Raw genomic sequence first — 22786 nt, 5'->3', positions numbered from 1 at the left:
TGGACGTTTTTGACTCCTTTTCTTTAAAACCTCTACCGTCCTGCGTCTGAGTCCTATGTTTCACAAATCAATGCAACACATCTTTCCTCATGCAAAACATCAATGGTTTTGACAAAGTTATTTGAGGTTTGACTGGAGATTTGTCATTTCCACTTTTTTTTATTCAATAACACTTTTTATTCACTACTACAACCATTGGTTTACTCGCCTATACTTACTACTGAGTGCTTATGTGTTTATGAATAAGAAGAATAAGTATGGATACATGTAGTCTGTAGTTATTCAGTTTTAGTCAACTTGCCTGTTTGACGGATTGCTCTCTCACACTATGTTTTAATTCACCACAAAGTCCTACGAAAAGATTTATGAAGAGTATCCTACTGAGGATTACTGACATTTTGTTCTCTGGCCACAAAAGCACTGCACTATCTTTTTCTCTTGAGCTCTTAGTTTTTTACCTTGTCAGAATCAGAATCAGAATCAGAAAGGGTTTTATTGCCAAATGTTGAGCAGGTTTACAACATTAGGAAATTGCTGCGGTGCTTCAGTGCAAACATACTGTCATAAATTGCGCTTGAATAGACATGAAAAAATAAAAGTAAGAATAAGAATTAAAAGTGCTACGTAGAAAGATATATGCATGAGCTATACATGAGATATATACATGAGAATAAGAATTAAAAGTGCTACGTAGAAAGATATATACATGAGTGCAGGTGGTGATCAGTGCCAAACATGGAATGATGCTGTGACACAGCGTAGGGTCATGTGTTAGTGGTGGGAACAGTCATACGTTTATTGTTCATGTGTCCAACAGCAGAGGGGAAGAAACTGTTCTTATGGCGAGAGGTTCTGGGGCGAATGGAGTGGAGCCTCCTGCCTGAGGGGAGCAGGTCAAACAGACTGTATCCAGGGTGAGAAGGGTCAGCTGAGATCCGAGCTGCCCGCCGCAGTGTCCTGGAGGTGTACATGTCCTGCAAAGATGGGAGTCTGCAGCCAATCACCTTCTCAGCAGAGCGCACAATACGCTGCAGTCTCTGTTTGTCCCTGATAGTGGCTCCAGCGTACCACACGGTGATGGAGGAGGTGAGGATGGACTCGATGATTGCAGTGTAGAATTGCATCATCGTCCGTGTTGGCAGGTTGAATTTCTTCAGCTGCCTCAGGAAGTACATCCTCTGCTGGGCTTTCTTGATGACGGAGGTGATGGTGGGCTCCCACTTTAGGTCCTGGGTGATGGTAGTACCCAGGAAGCGGAATGAGTCCACAGAGGTGATGGGGGTGTCAGTCAGGATGATGGGGGGGGAGTGGGGCTGTGTGCTTCCTGAAGTCCACAATAATCTCCACTGTCTTCTGGGCATTCAGCACCAGGTTGTTGTGGCTGCACCAAGACACCAGACGTTCAACCTCCCTCCTGTAGGCAGACTCATCCCCGTCCGAGATGAGTCCAATAACGGTGGTGTCATCTGCAAACTTGATTAGCTTGACAGACTGGTGGGTGGAGGTGCAGCAGTTGGTGTACAGGGAGAAGAGCAGAGGAGAAAGAACACAGCCCTGAGGGGAGCCGGTGCTGATGGTCCGAGAGTCCGAGACATTCTTTCCCAGCCTCACATGCTGCTTCCTGTCCGTCAGGAAGTCAGTGATCCACCGGCAGATGGGATCAGGCACATTCATCTGGGAAAGCTTGCCTCGGAGATGGTCTGGAAGGATGGTGTTGAAGGCAGAGCTGAAGTCCACAAACAGGATCCTGGCGTAGGTTCCTGGGGAGTCCAGATGCTGCAGGATGAAGTGTAGGGCCATGTTGATGGCGTCATATACAGACCTGTTGGCTCTGTATGCAAACTGCAGGGGGTCCAGGAGGGGGGCCGTGAGGGTCTTGAGATGGGAGAGAACCAGGCGCTCAAATGACTTCATGACCACAGATGTCAGAGCCACGGGTCTGTAGTCATTTAGTCCAGTGATCCTAGGTTTCTTGGGGACAGGGATTATGGTAGAGGACTTGAAGCAGGCAGGCACATGACATGCCTGCAGTGAGGAGTTGAAAATGCCAGAAAACACTGGGGCCAGCTCGTTTGCACAGTGTCTGAGGGTGGCAGGAGACACACCGTCTGGGCCGGGAGCTTTTTGAGCATTCAGACTCTTAAACTGCTTCCTCACATCTGCTTCATGAATGTGCGCAGTATAGGAAAAACTCTACTTTTTCTTGTGGCTTCAATCAAAAACAGACCCTGGACTATTGTATAGGGAACAAAACATAGGTGTTACGATGGCTGGAAACATCGTCAGCAGCTAGCTTGGCTCTGTCCAAAAATAAAGAGCAGCTGTACCTGGGCCCCCTTGTTCTGTTTGCCCATAACTGACATCGTCATCGCTCACTGCTGGGTATACCACAGCTGTATCAGTCTCTGCAAGATAAACCACATAAAATTACCAAAACTACAGCAAATGCACAGCAACAGCATTGTTATATTATTACACAACAGCTGTGAAGTCTGTGAAGTGAATAAAGAGATTAAGTGATGCTTTTTAAAATCATAGATTTGTTTAATCTTCACACCTCTGCTGTGAAACACAGAAAGATCAGAAATAACTGACAGCTCATTCTTTGACAAAAATGTGGACTGACACAGTGGTACTGTTTGCTATTAATATAAACTCACACACTGTACCACTAAGCAAACATGTTCTCACATCTTGATCACTATCATTAGCCAAACCATAACACACTGTGGTGAGAAGTCTCACCTGGTTCATACTAACTGGACTCAGCAACAGGAAGTAGCTGCTGTGGTTTTTTAATGCAAGTTTAAAAATGGTTCAAATCTGTGAGAGGCTGGAAAAAGGTAGCAATGATCTTTGGTTTGTTCAGTCTGTCTCTGTATACATCTTACACTAAACAACAAAACAACAAATGCATTATCTCAAAACCTTGTGTGTGAACCAAACACAGAAAACAGGCACATTTGGACCACATCTGGGCTCTTTTTTGCATTCAAGGTTCAATTACAGCACTGCTAAATAATCCGTGGGATTATTTAGCAGTGTTTCTTCCACGTTTCTTTCTGTTCTTAAATTAAACAGCTCTGTGTTGAAACACCTGCAGCTGAATTGTTTTCTCTCTGTCAGAAACAGGATGCTGGACGACTGCAGAGCTGTTAGCTTCAGTTAACCACAGACCACAAACACACAGTCCAGCTCACAGATGGATACATCTGATGAGATTTTACATAAAGGAAACAAATTCAGAACAAAAGTATGAGCATGTATGTTGTGATATTATTAATATTAACATTTATGTTGGGATTTCAGATTTTGATCACATCATATCAGAAAAAACATATTTTTTTAAATGTTACAACAGTTCGTACTTTTACAGTTCTGATCATCCTTCACATGCTCTAAATCTGATTGTACCTTCATACCAGAGTCAAAGACATCTGAAGAGAAAAATATCACAGAAAATATTTTCATAATCCAAACTATGATCAGAACTATTGTTTTCATATAAACTTAGCACAGAAGTAAGGAAATCTATGTTTGGTTGTTTATTTATGTTATGTTATTAAGAATGCTTCTTGGCCTCTTTATTTACCCAAATGTTACCAAATCTTCAAACAGCTTATTTTGCTGTTGATACTTGTCTTGAACCGGGTAGACTGGGTGCTGACAATCAGCTGCATGATTAGCAGCATCTGTGAGCTTGGACCCATCTACAGCGGTCAGTTGGGCTGTATCCCAATTCAGGGTCTGCAGCCTTAAAGGCCGCATTTTAAGGCAGATTACGTTACAGCGACGCGACGAAGGCTGTCCCAATTTGAAGGCTGCTCGAAATGCGGCCCTCAAATTGCCGAAAGAAAAACGGCGGATGAGGGGCACCCGAAGAGTAAACTTTAAGTGAGTACTGAATATTATGTCATTTATTTATGTGCAAATGTTTAATAACAAATAACATTAAAACATTACTATTGGCCACATGTCGGCCAAGTTATGTCAGCCAACTTTAAAATATACGCCCTTCAATAGCTGAGCTTAATCTTGCAGAGAATGATCAAAGCTCATGTAGAAACAAACAAACAAATGAACAAAAGATTTTCTCCTTCATTTCTGTCAAACAAAGCTGTAGGAAACATTTCCAGCTGTTAGTACCATGGTTGCTAGGCAACCTGGGCAGCGCGACAGAGGCTAGACCGTCCCATTTCACAAGCCTCGAATTTCCGGCCTTAGCGGTCTTTGAGTACGCGGCGCTTGTGGACCGTTAAGGCTGCGTACTTTAAGGCTGCAGACCCTAAATTGGGATACAGCCATTGTGTCTGCTCCGAGTGTGTCATGTCTGACTGATCTGGATAGGCCCACGCCTATCGGTAACTTCAACCTGGTGTTCAGCAAAGCCAAAGCCAAGTTGCAGCATTATTGGGAGTGAGCCCTACTAGCTACAAATTGAAGGCCAAGCTCAATATGACGGGGGATGAGAGACAGGCCGTGAAGTGGATGTCCCAAGAAGATGACACCACAAGAAGAGAGCATCCTCACTATTTCAGCACTGAGGAACCGTAAGCAGTCTTCTACAGATTTGAAGGGCAATATGACACGACAGCTGTCTACTTGGAAAATCTAGAACAGATTCCTTACAGCCAGTCTCTGGTTGGATAGGGCTGCTGCCAGGAAGCAAACAATACTGCTTGTCACCATTATGCCCTTTTGTGCTAGTGTTGGCAACGTTATGTTCAGAGATGAGTCTTGATTCTGCTTATGGCAGGTGGATTTTAGGGTCAAAACAGGGACGATGCAGAGAACATTATGCAGATTGCTGCAACAATAGGATAACAGCTTTTGGTGGAGGCAGTGGGATGGTATCGGGTGGCATCTCATTCTCTGGACAAACAAAGTTCATCAACCATTGGAGGGAATCTCGTTGGAGAGGTATATCAAGATAAGATTTTCCAGCAGGCCCATATCTCCACAGTCTTGAACCGGACTGACAATGCTCGCCTCCACAGAGTAGGGTTCATCAGAGACTAACTCCAGAATTTGGCAGTGGAGAGGATTTAACGGCCTGTTTGCAGTTCTGACCTCAACCCCATTGAGTTTGCTGTTTGTCCCACAGTGACCAACACAACCACATTTAACCCGCATACTCATCTCTGATGTTCAACCCACACAATGATTTTGCTTACACATATACACCATTCAAGAGAAATAAAGAGGCTTTCCAACGTTATAGGATTTATTGCCAAGCAGCATTCGTGTTACAGCTGAAAATACTCAACCAAACCGAAAGTTAATTACTTTTTGTTTATGTCCTATTTCTGAAATATCCTCGTGATCCTACAATTAAAAGTTGCACAAAATTTGCTTTAGAAACAAATCTAACCACTCAGCAGCCATTTGATGCACCTCTAGGCAGATAGTTAAATATCAACTTCAACCCCTTTGAAGGAAACACAGTGTTACCTTTGCTTTGTCTGACTGGATGTTGTTGATGATCTGATCTCAAAATGTACATGACATGAGTGATGATGCCATCTTCACCAGCTTTTTCTTGAACTGCTGAAATGATACAAAATTAAAAATAATATAAATTAAATACTGAATAGAGTCTGCATTTAGGAAAGTTATTACTGTAAACATAAAGAGTTTGAACTTTATTCTACTAAACAAACTCAGACATGAAAGATCAGGAAGTCTGAGTCTCACCTTCAGGATTCCTGTGAAGACATCGTTTCCCCAGCAGAAACAAAACAAAGGATGATCCAACAGAAGACACCAACAACACAGAGAGAACAGGAGGAGAGGGTGATGGAGAAAGAGTGGTATGGGTGGAACCAGGAGGAGAGGTGGTGGTATGTGGAGGTGTGGAGGTGGTGGGTGAAGGCATGGTGGCAGTTGGAGGTGTGAATGTAGGTGTTGGTGTGATGGTGTGTTTCTCTAAAAAAAAAAAAAAAAAAAGCAAACACAGTCATTAAGTTGTCGTCACATTATGAATGTTGAAACCTGCAGAAACACAGACAGGTGAGTGTGTCATCTGTGACAGTGATCCAGCTGTTAGTTGGGGGAGGGGCTGTGTGTCTGTGAAGTTGTGTCTCAGCTGGAGGAGTCAAAGATGACATGATGGTGTCCACATTTTTGCAAATGAGGATCTGATCATATATTTATTTCAGTGACTAGCAGAGAACCTGAGTTTAAATGTGATCAGATGAAGTGTGAGGTTGTGAGAAAGTCTCTGACTGCATTCATAGATGTGTCCTTTCAGCTGCTCGCTCTGATCCAACCTTTGGTCTCTAAGAAGAGGCTTCAGGGAGATGTTTGCTAGGTTGGACTGTAGGACCATCAGAAATGTGTGCAGTAACAAAACAGGCAGCACTGAAAGCAGCTCTAAGTGTTTGTGTTGTTCAATGATTTGTTCACAACAACAACAATGGGACCTCTCTCATCCATCAGTCACCATGTGGACATTTTTCTGACACACAGTTGAAGCTGATGGACGTTTTGTGTCTGCACTAAGTACGTTTTCAGCAGCTATGGCACCGGCAGGATTCACTTTCACAGACTCACAAGCACCAGCTTCACCCCTCCCCTCCCCCTCCAGCTGTAGGCTTTAACATTGAGTTTCCCCACACATGTTTACAGACGAGTTAGAGAGCAAGAGAAGAAGAGACGGATTCATAAATGTCTTTGTTTCTGCTCTAACCAAACAATGCTGCTCTACAACTCTAGACTACCAGCCACAAAGACAACAGCTGGAGAAACATCTGTCTACCTCTGCCATCCACCAGCTCATCCATACAACAAACAAACATCAACAACCAGGAAGCAGCTTCACCTCTGATCACACACACACTCAACTCTACTCACTCACCTGGAGGAGCAACTCTGAGGTAGATGATGCGGTGATCCCATGAGCGTGTTTCTTCAATGAAAAGACCGCACTCGTAAGTTCCATAATCAGTAGTAGTTACATCCTTCAGAATCAAAGACACGTCTCCATCCTTCATCTGTCTGTCCTGCAGATCCACCCGGTTCTTAAAAGATGGATGCTGGTTGGCTGAAATTAAGTGACCATCCTGGTACAAAAGCACATATTCTGGCACCAGGTCAGCTCTGCTCCACTTAACAATTCTTATGTTGTTGTTTGGAGCTCGACATGTCAAAGTGACGTCCTGTCCAGACTCAGCTGTGATGATCTTTGGGTCTGAATGAGACAAAGAAAGAACTTCTGAACATCCACCAGTGTCAGAAACTACAAGATGTTAGCTTCCACAGAACAACAACATGTGCTGATAATAAGTGAACATAATGTGTGAGAGAAAGCAGCCTCTCATTATAAGACACTGTGAGTCTCTGCATGCTGCTTTTATGGAGCTACAGCTGTTTGTATATGTCAGGGTCCTGGGACTGGGCGACCCAGGATCCCTGAGCAGTCATGTATTATATTATTATTATTATTATTGCTGTGTATTTTGGTGTTGCTCCCCCTTCCCTGTGCTTGTGTATATGTGTGTGTGTGGGTGGCTGAGCACTTGTTTATAGGCGGCGTCAGGCCTGGAGGGTGTGGCCCTGCAAGGGGACTGGCCACACCCGAAGCCACACACCTGCTGCTGATCAGGCCTCGTCGGGGGAGCTACTTAAGAGAGTCTTGGAGCTCCCACCGACGCGGGATCATTTCCTTGAGACTCCACGTTAGTCGTCCCATTGAATTGAGTTAATGTGTGTAAGTGTATGCCCGCGGTTATTTGTGTCCTGACGGCTGCGTCTATTGTTTCCCGCAGGAGGAGCGTGGAAGGCACGAAGAGCAGCGAGCACCGGGGGGTGCTGACACGGGAGCGGAGAGCACAGAGACACGAACTATTCACGCAGAGACACGACACGGGAGTCTGGGAGAACACGGGGATTTATTGTTGTTTTTGTTCCACTCTGTAAATAAACACACTGCTTGAACTTTGAGCTCCGCGCCTGGGTCCTCCTCCTTCCCCACATCCCCACGGTCTGCCAGCCAGACCGTGACAGAATGATCCCGCCACTTATGGACCCAGCGGTCTCCGAGGAGAGGCTCAGGAGGGAAGTTATGGATGAAGTGTACCACCTATGTGAGGTGTGGTGGGAGAAGCCAGCGGAAGGTTTGCGTCGCGCCGTGGAGAGGCGGCTGCAGGAGATGCTTTTTAAATTCCCCTGGCTGGTGGGCTCCCTTAATGCGGTGGTCCTGGACTTTCTACTTTCCACCCTCCACCTCCACTCTCCTCCTCAGGCTGCCCACCAGCTCGGACAGCTGGTGGATTCACTGCCTGAGACGCCGGCCCCGACGTCTACACGGAAACGACGTTCGCGCCGCCAGCGTTCCTCACCGCAGCCACATCCACAGTCATCTCAAGAGCCGGCTGTGGTGAGTAGTACGGACAATTTTCCATTTCCCTCACCATCTGTGTTTGTGTCTGCAGTGGACGAGCTGACAGCGCAGGTAACATCACCTCGGTCAGAGGTCTTCACACCACTCGCTGCTTCACCATCTGCGGTTGTGGCGCTGTCGTCATCTCATCCGCATGCGGTCATCCCTCAGCCATCTTCTCCACCAGCGGCAGCCTCCATTCCACTACCCACCCCAGCAGCCCTGTCCGGAGGGGGCGACCTCACACGCGTCCAACGCCTGATGGACTGGGTAACTCACACCACCAACGCAAGGGCAAGAGTGGTGGGGTTAAATGCCATCGAGGCAATCCTGGAGGGAAACCCCTACCTCGGCCAGCTCAAGGGAGTTTCCGCCTGCCTTTGCACCCTGCGTAAAGCCCGGGGGGTAGTGCAAGCTCGGGAGACCTCAGACTTCGTCCAGCTGCAGCAGGAGCTCAGCATGCCCGAGCAGGAGCTCAGTGAGCCGGAGGAGCCCGCACCGTCAGCTGAGGCGCTCAGCGAGCCGGAGGAGCTCAGCATGCCCGAGCAGGAGCTCAGCGAGCCGGAGGAGCCCGCACCGTCAGCTGAGGCGCTCAGCGAGCCGGAGGAGCTCAGCATGCCCGAGCAGGAGCTCAGCGAGCCGGAGGAGCCCGCACCGTCAGCTGAGGCGCTCAGCGAGCCGGAGGAGCTCAGCATGCCCGAGCAGGAGCTCAGCGAGCCGGAGGAGCCCGCACCGTCAGCTGAGGCGCTCAGCGAGCCGGCCGAGGAGGAGCTCAGCATGCCCGAGCAGGAGCTCAGTGAGCCGGAGGAGGCCGCTCTGCCAGCTGTGGAGCTCAGCATGCCCGAGCAGGAGCTCGGCGAGCCGGAGGAGGCCGCTCTGCCAGCTGAGGAGGTCAGCGAGCCGGCCGAGGAGGAGGTCAGCGAGCCGGCCGAGGAGGAGGTCAGCGAGCCGGCCGAGGAGGAGGTCAGCGAGCCGGCCGAGGAGGAGGTCAGCGAGCCGGCCGAGGAGGAGGTCAGCGGACCGGAGGGACCTCCACGTCTAGCGCGGCCTCCTCGTCGTCCACGTCCGGTGCGTCCACGTCAGCGATCGGCGCGTCATGGACCTGTTGCCACGCCTCGCTGTTGCTCACCGGAGCAGCGACGTTGCCATCGGACCCGTGGCAGGCCACCAGAACCGTTCTGCCGCCACCGGACCCGTGGCAGGCCGCCGGAGGAGCAGCGCCGCCGCCACCGGACCCGTGGCAGGCCACCAGAACCGTTCTGCCGCCACCGGACCCGTGGCAGGCCGCCGGAGGAGCAGCGCCGCCGCCACCGGACCCGTGGCAGGCCACCAGAACCGTTCTGCCGCCACCGGACCCGTGGCAGGCCGCCGGAGGAGCAGCGCCGCCGCCACCGGACCCGTGGCAGGCCACCAGAACCGTTCTGCCGCCACCGGACCCGTGGCAGGCCACCAGAACCGTTCTGCCGCCACCGGACCCGTGGCTGACCGCCGGAGGAGCAGCGCCGCCGCCACCGGACCCGTGGCAGGCCCCCTGAACTGTTTTGCTGCTGCCGCCGGACCCGGGGCCGTCCGCCGGAGCTGCTACGTCGCCGCCGTTGGGCTCGAGGTAGGCCCCCTGAACTCTCTTGTTGTGTTGATGGGCCGCCTGTGACTGTTTGTGGCGTCTTTTCGTTTTCTTTTTGCACCGCTGCGGGATGCGCGGTCTGACTCTGAGACTGTGGACTGGGTCGGTTTGTTGTTTTGTTGTTTTTGCTTGTTTTGGTTCTGGCCCTCCGTCCTGGTTCCCCCAGCCGCCCGCCCTGGGTTGGTTGTGCTGTTCTTTGTTTTGGTTTTGGGGTCGTCGGGAGCCGACCCTTAGAGGGGGGGATACTGTCAGGGTCCTGGGACTGGGCGACCCAGGATCCCTGAGCAGTCATGTATTATATTATTATTATTATTATTATTATTATTATTATTATTATTATTATTATTATTATTATTGCTGTGTATTTTGGTGTTGCTCCCCCTTCCCCGTGTGTGTGGGTGGGTGGCTGAGCACTTGTTTATAGGCGGTGTCAGGCCTGGAGGGTGTGGCCCTGCAAGGGGACTGGCCACACCCGAAGCCACACACCTGCTGCTGATCAGGCCTCGTCGGGGGAGCTACTTAAGAGAGTCTTGGAGCTCCCACCGACGCGGGATCATTTCCTTGAGACTCCACGTTAGTCGTCCCATTGAATTGAGTTAATGTGTGTAAGTGTATGCCCGCGGTTATTTGTGTCCTGACGGCTGCGTCTATTGTTTCCCGCAGGAGGAGCGTGGAAGGCACGAAGAGCAGCGAGCACCGGGGGGTGCTGACACGGGAGCGGAGAGCACAGAGACACGAACTATTCACGCAGAGACACGACACGGGAGTCTGGGAGAACACGGGGATTTATTGTTGTTCTTGTTCCACTCTGTAAATAAACACACTGCTTGAACTTTGAGCTCCGCGCCTGGGTCCTCCTCCTTCCCCACATCCCCACGGTCTGCCAGCCAGACCGTGACAGTATACACTGAACAAAAAGCTTTGTAGCTGTATACCGACTCCCGACACTAAAACACATCACACTGACACACATATTACACTTCTTTGTCTCTGTCACAGCTGGATTACAGATGTTAAGTGTCCACCCAGCCTCCTGTCTCCTTCACACACAGACAAACTGAATCCAGATGAAAATAATCCTCCTGTACTTCTTGTTATCTCAGAGAGAACCTCAGTTTAGTTCAATCTCACCTGCAGAGACGAAGACAAGGACAAACAGCAAAGTGCAGCAGAGCAGCGCAGTGCCAGCAGCCATCTCTGTGTCAGTATTTGTGCTGATCCGACTCTTAGTTTGTTCTAAATGTCTGAGTCTGTCGGAGTTTTCAGTCAATAACAGAGCCTGACTTTAAATACTGACTACATCAGATTACATTTAAGCTTGAAATAAAGCTGAAAGTCTGCTTTGAAGAACAGATCTGACTTTCAGCGGCTCACTCGACTCGTCGCGCCGTTTGTGGTGCATTCAAAGACCTCGGAAATCTCGCTGTTTGGTAAAGCAACAGGCCCACGTGACCTGGTGACTGTCACAGTGTAACAGCTGCCTGCTCAGTGTAACCAAACACCGTGGTGTTATTTGTGTCTGATCTGCGATGAAGCTTCTGCTGTGGATATGTGATAAACATCAGGAGGCAGGTTCACTATAACCAAACCTCCAGACTCACAGTAAACATCACGGCAGTGTTATAAGATACAGCATCCACCATGTAGAACAAACCTGATGACACCAACTAAAAACCTGAAAAACCAACCAGACTGCAACAAACATGCAAACTGTGGGCTGTCATCAGGGTGACGTCAGATTGATGTCATAAACACATCATAAAACATCAGTTTTAGTACTTAAGCTCACTAGTAGGTGCCGTTTGTCTAAAATAACTGCAGATGAAAACATCTGGAATATGTCAACAGTATGTCAGTCTCTCTTCTGTCCTGTAGTCTGAGTGTAGCCATTGTATCAGTGGGACAGCACTGCCACCATGAGGTCAAACTGGAGCATTGCAGGTAATAATTCTCAGCCTGAACACTGTTGGAACATCAGACCTCCTCACACTTTGAACTCGTTTTTATTTGAGTTTATTCAGTGTTTCTAGTTTCACTTTGATTTTATTATTTTCTTCTCTCTGTGGTGATTCTTTGGTTTTCTTAATATTTCTGTGCTTCCCTGTTTGTGTCAGCATCTTGTCTCTCTTTCGATCACTTCCTGTTTTATTTCGAAAGACTCTGATCTCATTTGTCACTTTACTTCCTTTTTCTTTCACTAAACACAGATTCCTACCTTTATGCAGTGACCCTGAAGTATCTGCAGCTGCAATCGGAGCTGGTTGAATCTCTAAACACCTCGATTACCTCCTTTCAGATACACTGAAGCCTGACCTGCGTCTGAGTGTCATGGACTTATGTGGAAGACCAAAATCCAGACTTAGTTCTGAGCAGGTTTTAAGATTGTTTTTTTTTCTTAATATAACAATTAAAACATTTAGACACAAAGTGTGAGGAACACTTTGATCTCATTGTTTTTCTGAATGTTTTCAGTTTCATTTTGATTCTGTTATGTTCTTCTCTCTGTGGTGATCCTTTGGTTCTCTTAATGTTTCTGTGCCTCCATGTCTGTGTTTGCTTCACTGTTTCCTCTGTGTGGCTCATGGAGGAAGCTTTGATCTGTGTTTGGTGTTTCACTGACTGAACAGACGGCCTTTGCTTCTGTTTGCTTGTAGAAGACTGATTACAGCAGGATTCATAACAGTGACAGCAAACACATGGGCAAGAAACTCAGGCTGTCCAAAATGCTGCTGCAAGGTTTTTAACTCATTCTCATTAAGCTTTCAAAGCTTCTTCTTTGGCTCCCTGTCAGCTTCAGACTTAACGTCTTGGTTCTTATCTTTATGGTCTTGTTTGTGTCATGTGTTCATTTTGCTTTGTGCTGCTGGCTTTTTTTTTTTTTTAATTACTGTAAAGCTTAATGACTGTTCTTGGTCTTAACAAGCGCAACAGAAATAAACTTTACTTTCTGTAACACTGACCTGAAAGTGTTCAGCTGTGTCTAAACTAAAACCATGAGCTGATTAAATCCTGTCACAAATATTTGCTCTTCTGTATTTGTATTTGCTCTTTGCTACATTTTACTGCCGTGGAACTTGCTAACTCTTTTCTCTCCACATGCTCCTCCATACTGGACACTGTGGCTCCAGTTAAGGTGAAACATCCTAGAACCTGCTCACAACCCTGGCTAAATGACTCTACACGAGCGCATGGCTCTTCTGTGTTGTGCCATGCGCTTGTGAAGTGGCTGTTTGGTCTCTCCAATGTAGAGGTCTGAGCATTCCTCGCTGCACTGTACAGCATACACCACATTGTTAAGTCTGTGTTTTGGCGTTTTGTCTTTCGGGTGAACCAGTTTTTGTCTGAGTGTGTTGCTGGGTCTGAAATGCACCGGGATGTCGTGCTTGGAGAAAACTCTCCTGAGTTTTTCTGATACACCGGAGAGAGATACTCCCTACAGCTTATGACAAAATTTGATCCGATTTGATTGATGACCCTAATCATGACCTTTTGACCTCCCCCCTCCCCCCCCCCCCCCCGGAAGTGTGTAATTTGATCCCCTAAGCGTGACGAATTGCATCCGGAGAAGGGAGGGGTGGGAAACCCCCGGCATCCGGAGAAGGGAGGGGTAAACCCCGGAAGCGCGCCACCTGTTGTTGGAAAAAAAAGAAAAAAGTTTTTAGAGGGAGGGAGGGTCTGCGGCATGGGAGGAGAATAAAAGCAGAGAGGAGGAGTCCGTCACAATTTCTAAGGCACAGACACAAGATGGATTTCATTCTACAGCCCAGCAGCGCTCCTGTGTACTTGGACGGCGAAGAGATCTGCTCTCCAAAAGGAGGCTTTGAATATGACATATTCAAATACAGCATATTTACTATGGAAGGCCTCGATCCGGACCTTATGACCCTACCGGAAATACTCCGGAAGTGTCTAGTCATTTTCAGACCTGATGCGTCATGTTCCCTAAGCATGAGGGGAGGGGTATGGTTGCTGGGGGGAGATCAGAGAGGGTTCCTGAAGCACAGCGGTGATGCAGCAGTTGATTCTGTGATGTATAGAGAGACAGAGCGGCAGTTAGTTTTCCGCAAACTCATAGTTTGAATTCTGTTTCGATATTATGACAATTTTCTCTGTATTTTATTTTATTTTATTTTATTTTTTACAATAGCGGATGTAATTTTACTTTCTTAAGCTGCACCGGCGTTTGTAATGGGAATAAAGAGTGACTTCCTGTAGAGAACTGTTTCTTTCAATAGTATTTTATTTTCCTATAATACAGACGCAGTAAAAAACCTTTAAGATACACCATAGCTTGTGATGAAAAGAAGAACTTTCTATCCGCTTGTAACCTACAGACTGCCTACCCCGTATGTGTAAAAATGAATAAATATCCCTTAGTGAATACTTTTCTTTGAATACTACTTTTCCTTTTGAGAATCCCTTTTACAAGGGACTGAAAAACAAACCATAATTGCCGTGACAGGCGATCTTGTTTCACACACACACACACACACCGCGGGTCAAGGAGGAGTGAGACAGCAGATATCAGTTTTTTCTCAATGCTTATAACCTATAACACGCCCCCCAAAAAATATTATTATTATTATTATTAAAACATCTATATGAGGTAGGTTTTGCGCAGCCTGCTCCTTGTCAGACCAAAGTAGAGAGTTTTTTTCTTCATTACTTTTACAATGGGTTTTCTCAATAGACAGAAAATGAAAATGAGGAGTCAACAGCCGATATTATCATTGCTTGTAACCCGGTAAATAATTTCGTACATCTCCCCATAAAATAAGCCTTAATGGAAAAAGCTCATATTCGAATAAGTTTATTCCCCTCTGTGGGAAAGAGTTTTTTTTCTCAGAGTCAACCATGAGGCGAGTTTTGTCAACAGCAAGAACAAGGCCAGACAACTGTTGCCCATAAAGTAAAACAAATATCCGCCTCTAAGTCGTATTTTACCGTTGCAGAATGTGGAAAACAGACAGGAGACACCCAGGGGCCCACCTCACACACCATAGTTAAAATATTTAAATTTCAACTAAATTTGTAGTAATGATCGGATTTCCTCACTTATCTACACCACACTCCTTGTCCTTGATTTCTTATCGTTTCTTATCGTTCCTCTGTCCCTTAATAGAAACCACATATATAGAAACTATCCTCCCTTTCAGTTGTCTTTTGCACTTCCATATCGCAAAGCAGTTACTGTAGGTTATTTTCTGCTTATGCATTAATGTAATTAATTAACTTATTTAAGATAAGATAAGATAAGATAAGATAAGATAAGATAAGATAAGATAGAACTTTATTAATCCCTCGGGTGGGTTCCTCTGGGAAATTCGACTTCCAAAAAGCACAGCAACGACCGAAGTTACAGTTACAGAGTTGTTATATATATATATATATATATATATATATATATATATATATATACACACACACACACACACACACACACACACACATATATAAATACAGAGACAAATATAAATAAAATATACAAAGGGGATAAATAGAATAAATAGGAATAAAAAATAAAAATACAAGTGAATTGCACATTTCAAGTATTGAGTCTATTGCACTGTTGACTATTTACAAAAAGTATTGCACAAGGTATTGTACAGTGAGGTGAAGAGGCACTACAGCTTAGTTGTTCCCCCTCCTTTGTCCTCCTGTTTCCCCTCCCTCTCCCCTCCAGAGAGGAGTTAAACAGTCTGATGGCGTGTGGGACAAAGGAGTTTTTAAGTCTGTTGGTTCTTGTCTTGGGGAGAAGCAACCTGTCACTGAACAGACTCTTCTGATTGTTTATGGCCGTGTGCAGAGGATGTCTGGCATTGTCCATAATGTCCATCAGTTTCTTTAATGTCCTTTTCTCTGCCACTGTCACCAGAGTGTCCAGCTTCATGCCGACCACAGAGCTAGCCCTCCTGATCAGTTTCTCCAGCCTGGATGAGTCCTTCTTTGCTGTGCTGCTCCTCCAGCACACCACAGCATAGAAAAGTACTCCAGCAACCACCGACTGGTAAAACATCCTCAGGAGCTTCCTGCAGATGTTAAAAGACCTCAGCCTCCTGAGGACGTACAGTCGGCTTTGGGCTTTTTTATACAGGTGCTCTGTGTTGCATGACCAGTCCAGTTTATTGTCCACCCACAGCCCGAGGTACTTGTACTTGTTGACCACCTCCACCTCCTCCCCCTCTATCTGAACCGGCAGTGGACCTTCTCTGGACCTCCCGAAGTCCACAACCAGTTCCTTAGTCTTTGAGGTGTTGAGTTGCAGGTGGTTTGTGTGACTCCATGCGACAAAGTTCCTCACCAGACTTCTGTACTCCTCTTCCTGATCATCCCAGATACACCCCATGATGGCTGTGTCGTCTGCAAACTTCTGAATATGGCATAATTCAGAGTTGTAGCAGAAGTCAGAGGTGTACAGGGTGAAGAGAAGAGGGGACAGCACAGTTCCCTGTGGTGCTCCTGTGCTGCTGACCACAGTGTCAGACGTGATGTCCTTCAGCCTGACGTACTGTGGTCTGTCGGTGAGGTAGTCGGAGATCCAAGCCACCAGGCAGGGGTCCACCTCCATCCTGTTCAGTTTTTCCTGAAGCATACAGGGCCGGATGGTATTAAAGGCACTGGAAAAGTCAAGAAACAGTATCCTGACCGTGCCTTTTCCCCCATCCAGGTGTGAGTGGGCTCTGTGTAGGAGGTACAGGATGGCATCCTCCACTCCGACACCCGCCTTGTATGCAAACTGTAGTGGGTCCTGGGCATGTTGTACCTGTGGTCGGAGGAGGTTGAGGAAGAGCCGCTCTAGAGTCTTCATAAGATGTGACGTCAGTGCCACCGGTCGGAAGTCATTCAGCTCATTGGGCCGGTTCTTTTTGGGGACCGGGACGATGCAGGATGTCTTCCATAGGGCGGGCACTCTCCCCAGTCGCAGACTGAGGTTGAAGACTCGTTGTAGCGGCTCCCCAAGTTCAGCAGCACACGCCTTAAGCATCCTAGGACACACCTTGTCTGGGCCTGCTGCCTTTCTGGGGCGAAGCTTCCTCAGTTGCCTCCTGACCTGATCCACTGTGATACTGGGAGATGTTTGGGAGGAGGGGAGGGGGGGAGATGTCTTGCTGCTGAGAGAGGGATTGAAGGAGGGGGGTGTCATGGTGTCAGGAAGGGGGGGAAGCGAGGGAGGCAGGAGAGTGGGGAGAGGACTCTGTAGTGAAGGTGAGGGTGAGGGTGGGGGGGTTGTGGGCTGGTCAAACCTGTTGAAGAAGTTGTTGAGTTCGTTTGCCTTCTCCACAGTCCCCCCACTGTGCTTTTCTTGGTGTTGTGGCCTGTGATGGTTTTCACACCATTCCAGACCTCCCTCATATTGTTCCTCTCCAACTTCTGCTCCACCTTCCTCCTGTAGGTGTCCTTTGCTTCCCTCAGGCAGCGTTTCACCTCCCGCTGTGCTGCTTTCATCTCCTCCTTCACTTTGCTCCTGAAAGCCTTCTTCTTCATGTTGAGGACAGCTTTGACTTCCTGTGTTACCCACGGTTTGTTATTAGGATAACACCGTACCGTCTTAGCAGGGGCGACTGTGTCCACACAAAAGTTGAGGTAGTCTGTAAGACAGTGTGTCGCCCCCTCTATGTCCTCACCATGTGGGCTCAGGAGCACATCCCAGTCTGTGGTGTCATAGCAGTCTCTTAGAGCATCCTCCTTTTCTGGGGTCCATCTCCGGATGGAGCGCGTTGTGACAGGCTGCCTTTGGACGAGGGGTGTGTATTGTGGCTGTAGGTAAACCAGGTTGTGGTCTGACTTCCCTAGTGGGGGGAGGGGGGTGGCTCTGTATGCATCTCTCACATTAGCATACAGTAGGTCAATTGTCCTGTTGCTCCTTGTGGGACAATTCACAAACTGGTGAAAAGCAGCCAGAGTAGAATCCAGTGTGGCATGGTTAAAGTCTCCAGATATAATAATGAAAGCCTCGGGGTTTTGTGTCTGAAGTCTTGCTGTGACTGTGTGTATTTTCTCACAGGCAGCTGTTGCGTCGGCCCTCGGAGGGATGTAAACACACACACAGATCACATGACTGAACTCCCGAGGTAGATAATATGGCCGCAAGCTAACAGCTAGCAGCTCCAGGTCCGGACGGCATACCGAAACTTTAACGGAGACGTGTCCAGGGTTACAGTATCTGCAGTATACAGTATACAGCAGTCCATCTGCATCTTAAGGATAAAGGACACTCTTTCGAGGATGCCAATGTTCACATTTTGGACAGAGAGGACAGATGGTTTGAAAGAGGAGTGAAAGAAGCCATCTATGTCCACTGTGAGCGACCATCTTTGAACAGAGGCGGGGGTTTACGACACCAACTCTCTGCCATCTATAATCCAGTTTTGAGATCCCTTCCCAGACGCCTTAACGCCCACTCACATCCTGGGCCATCTGACCTCAGGAATTCGCATGATAAGGTGGGACCAGGTTTCACAATGAACACACCCGAAACTCTGGCTGATTGGGACCCACGCCCAGTTTCCCACCTTGGCTCAGGCGATTAGAGGATCATCAGGGGGTCCTTTTGTCCCTCTGTGGGGGGTTACTCCCACTAGGCTTATATCTGGGACTCTCCACCATTTGACCTTCAAAGATGGTCGCTCACAGTGGACATAGATGGCTTCTTTCACTCCTCTTTCAAACCATCTGTCCTCTCTGTCCAAAATGTGAACATTGGCATCCTCGAAAGAGTGTCCTTTATCCTTAAGATGCAGATGGACTGCTGTATACTGTATACTGCAGATACTGTAACCCTGGACACGTCTCCGTTAAAGTTTCAGTATGCCGTCCGGACCTGGAGCTGCTAGCTGTTAGCTTGCGGCCATATTATCTACCTCGGGAGTTCAGTCATGTGATCTGTGTGTGTGTTTACATCCCTCCGAGGGCCGACGCAACAGCTGCCTGTGAGAAAATACACACAGTCACAGCAAGACTTCAGACACAAAACCCCGAGGCTTTCATTATTATATCTGGAGACTTTAACCATGCCACACTGGATTCTACTCTGGCTGCTTTTCACCAGTTTGTGAATTGTCCCACAAGGAGCAACAGGACAATTGACCTACTGTATGCTAATGTGAGAGATGCATACAGAGCCACCCCCCTCCCCCCACTAGGGAAGTCAGACCACAACCTGGTTTACCTACAGCCACAATACACACCCCTCGTCCAAAGGCAGCCTGTCACAACGCGCTCCATCCGGAGATGGACCCCAGAAAAGGAGGATGCTCTGAGAGACTGCTATGACACCACAGACTGGGATGTGCTCCTGAGCCCACATGGTGAGGACATAGAGGGGGCGACACACTGTCTTACAGACTACCTCAACTTTTGTGTGGACACAGTCGCCCCTGCTAAGACGGTACGGTGTTATCCTAATAACAAACCGTGGGTAACACAGGAAGTCAAAGCTGTCCTCAACATGAAGAAGAAGGCTTTCAGGAGCAAAGTGAAGGAGGAGATGAAAGCAGCACAGCGGGAGGTGAAACGCTGCCTGAGGGAAGCAAAGGACACCTACAGGAGGAAGGTGGAGCAGAAGTTGGAGAGGAACAATATGAGGGAGGTCTGGAATGGTGTGAAAACCATCACAGGCCACAACACCAAGAAAAGCACAGTGGGGGGGACTGTGGAGAAGGCAAACGAACTCAACAACTTCTTCAACAGGTTTGACCAGCCCACAACCCCCCCACCCTCACCCTCACCTTCACTACAGAGTCCTCTCCCCACTCTCCTGCCTCCCTCGCTTCCCCCCCTTCCTGACACCATGACACCCCCCTCCTCCAATCCCTCTCTCAGCAGCAAGACATCTCCCCCCCTCCCCTCCTCCCAAACATCTCCCAGTGTCACAGTGGATCAGGTCAGGAGGCAACTGAGGAAGCTTCGCCCCAGAAAGGCAGCAGGCCCAGACAAGGTGTGTCCTAGGATGCTAAAGGCGTGTGCTGCTGAACTTGGGGAGCCGCTACAACGAGTCTTCAACCTCAGTCTGCGACTGGGGAGAGTGCCCGCCCTATGGAAGACATCCTGCATCGTCCCGGTCCCCAAAAAGAACCGGCCCAATGAGCTGAATGACTTCCGACCGGTGGCACTGACGTCACATCTTATGAAGACTCTAGAGCGGCTCTTCCTCAACCTCCTCCGACCACAGGTACAACATGCCCAGGACCCACTACAGTTTGCATACAAGGCGGGTGTCGGAGTGGAGGATGCCATCCTGTACCTCCTACACAGAGCCCACTCACACCTGGATGGGGGAAAAGGCACGGTCAGGATCCTGTTTCTTGACTTTTCCAGTGCCTTTAATACCATCCAGCCCTGTATGCTTCAGGAAAAACTGAACAGGATGGAGGTGGACCCCTGCCTGGTGGCTTGGATCTCCGACTACCTCACCGACAGACCACAGTACGTCAGGCTGAAGGACATCACGTCTGACACTGTGGTCAGCAGCACAGGAGCACCACAGGGAACTGTGCTGTCCCCTCTTCTCTTCACCCTGTACACCTCTGACTTCTGCTACAACTCTGAATTATGCCACATTCAGAAGTTTGCAGATGACACGGCCATCATGGGGTGTATCTGGGATGATCAGGAAGAGGAGTACAGAAGTCTGGTGAGGAACTTTGTCGCATGGAGTCACACAAACCACCTGCAACTCAACACCTCAAAGACTAAGGAACTGGTTGTGGACTTCGGGAGGTCTAGAGCAGGTCCACTGCCAGTTCAGATAGAGGGGGAGGAGGTGGAGGTGGTCAACAAGTACAAGTACCTCGGGCTGTGGGTGGACAATAAACTGGACTGGTCATGCAACACAGAGCACCTGTATAAAAAAGCCCAAAGCCGACTGTACTTCCTCAGGAGGCTGAGGTCTTTTAACATCTGCAGGAAGCTCCTGAGGATGTTTTACCAGTCGGTGGTTGCTGGAGTACTTTTCTATGCTGTGGTGTGCTGGGGGAGCAGCACAGCAAAGAGGGACTCATCCAGGCTGGAGAAACTGATCAGGAAGGCTAGCTCTGTGGTCGGCATGAAGCTGGACACTCTGGTGACAGTGGCAGAGAAAAGGACATTAAAGAAACTGATGGACATTATGAACAATGCTGGGCATCCTCTGCACACGGCCATAAACAATCAGAAGAGTCTGTTCAGTGACAGGTTGCTTCTCCCCAAGACAAGAACTAACAGACTTAAAAACTCCTTTGTCCCACACGCCATCAGACTGTTCAACTCCTCTCTGGAGGGGAGAGGGAGGGGAAACAGGAGGACAAAGGAGGGAACAACTAAGCTGTAGTGCCTCTTCACCTCACTGTACAATACCTTGTGCAATACTTTTGTAAATAGTCAACAGTGCAATAGACTCAATACTTGAAATGTGCAATTCACTTGTATTTTTATTACAGAAGAGCAAATATTTGTGACAGGATTTAATCAGCTCATGGTTTTAGTTTAGACACAGCTGAACACTTTCAGGTCAGTGTTACAGTAAGTAAAGTTTATTTCTGTTGCGCTTGTTAAGACCAAGAACAGTCATTAAGCTTTACAGTAATTAAAAAAAAAAAAAAAGCCAGCAGCACAAAGCAAAATGAACACATGACACAAACAAGACCATAAAGATAAGAACCAAGACGTTAAGTCTGAAGCTGACAGGGAGCCAAAGAAGAAGCTTTGAAAGCTTAATGAGAATGAGTTAAAAACCTTGCAGCAGCATTTTGGACAGCCTGAGTTTCTTGCCCATGTGTTTGCTGTCACTGTTATGAATCCTGCTGTAATCAGTCTTCTACAAGCAAACAGAAGCAAAGGCCGTCTGTTCAGTCAGTGAAACACCAAACACAGATCAAAGCTTCCTCCATGAGCCACACAGAGGAAACAGTGAAGCAAACACAGACATGGAGGCACAGAAACATTAAGAGAACCAAAGGATCACCACAGAGAGAAGAACATAACAGAATCAAAATGAAACTGAAAACATTCAGAAAAACAATGAGATCAAAGTGTTCCTCACACTTTGTGTCTAAATGTTTTAATTGTTATATTAAGAAAAAAAAAACAATCTTAAAACCTGCTCAGAACTAAGTCTGGATTTTGGTCTTCCACATAAGTCCATGACACTCAGACGCAGGTCAGGCTTCAGTGTATCTGAAAGGAGGTAATCGAGGTGTTTAGAGATTCAACCAGCTCTGATTGCAGCTGCAGATACTTCAGGGTCACTGCATAAAGGTAGGAATCTGTGTTTAGTGAAAGAAAAAGGAAGTAAAGTGACAAATGAGATCAGAGTCTTTCGAAATAAAACAGGAAGTGATCGAAAAGAGAGACAAGATGCTGACACAAACAGGGAAGCACAGAAATATTAAGAAAACCAAAGAATCACCACAGAGAGAAGAAAATAATAAAATCAAAGTGAAACTAGAAACACTGAATAAACTCAAATAAAAACGAGTTCAAAGTGTGAGGAGGTCTGATGTTCCAACAGTGTTCAGGCTGAGAATTATTACCTGCAATGCTCCAGTTTGACCTCATGGTGGCAGTGCTGTCCCACTGATACAATGGCTACACTCAGACTACAGGACAGAAGAGAGACTGACATACTGTTGACATATTCCAGATGTTTTCATCTGCAGTTATTTTAGACAAACGGCACCTACTAGTGAGCTTAAGTACTAAAACTGATGTTTTATGATGTGTTTATGACATCAATCTGACGTCACCCTGATGACAGCCCACAGTTTGCATGTTTGTTGCAGTCTGGTTGGTTTTTCAGGTTTTTA

The 22786-nt window shown here is 47.6% G+C and overlaps 1 protein-coding gene across 2 annotated transcripts; it reads right to left on the bottom strand.

Moving 5' to 3' along the window:
* Nucleotides 1-474: 474 nt before the first annotated feature.
* Nucleotides 475-11393, bottom strand: LOC309694825 (uncharacterized protein). Of its 2 annotated transcripts, none has more exons than XM_082515058.1 (6): nucleotides 11136-11393; nucleotides 6857-7189; nucleotides 5695-5925; nucleotides 5452-5547; nucleotides 2328-2405; nucleotides 475-2233 (listed from the first exon to the last, which is right to left on the bottom strand). In XM_082515058.1, the coding sequence occupies exons 1-6, from the start codon at nucleotides 11197-11199 to the stop codon at nucleotides 2154-2156; spliced, it is 882 nt and encodes a 293-aa protein (XP_082371184.1). In that variant the 5' UTR covers nucleotides 11200-11393; the 3' UTR covers nucleotides 475-2153. The 2 variants fall into 2 exon arrangements, with proteins under 2 accessions (XP_082371184.1, XP_082371185.1); XM_082515059.1 differs by having other exon boundaries at nucleotides 5452-5544.
* Between the last annotated feature and the right edge of the window lie 11393 nt (nucleotides 11394-22786).

The sequence above is a fragment of the Aulonocara stuartgranti genome, assembly GCF_965226115.1.
Source record: "Aulonocara stuartgranti genome assembly, chromosome: 3".
Classification (NCBI taxonomy): domain Eukaryota; kingdom Metazoa; phylum Chordata; class Actinopteri; order Cichliformes; family Cichlidae; genus Aulonocara; species Aulonocara stuartgranti.
Note: the sequence above shows the minus strand (reverse complement) of the source record. Positions and strands in the feature narration are given on the sequence as shown.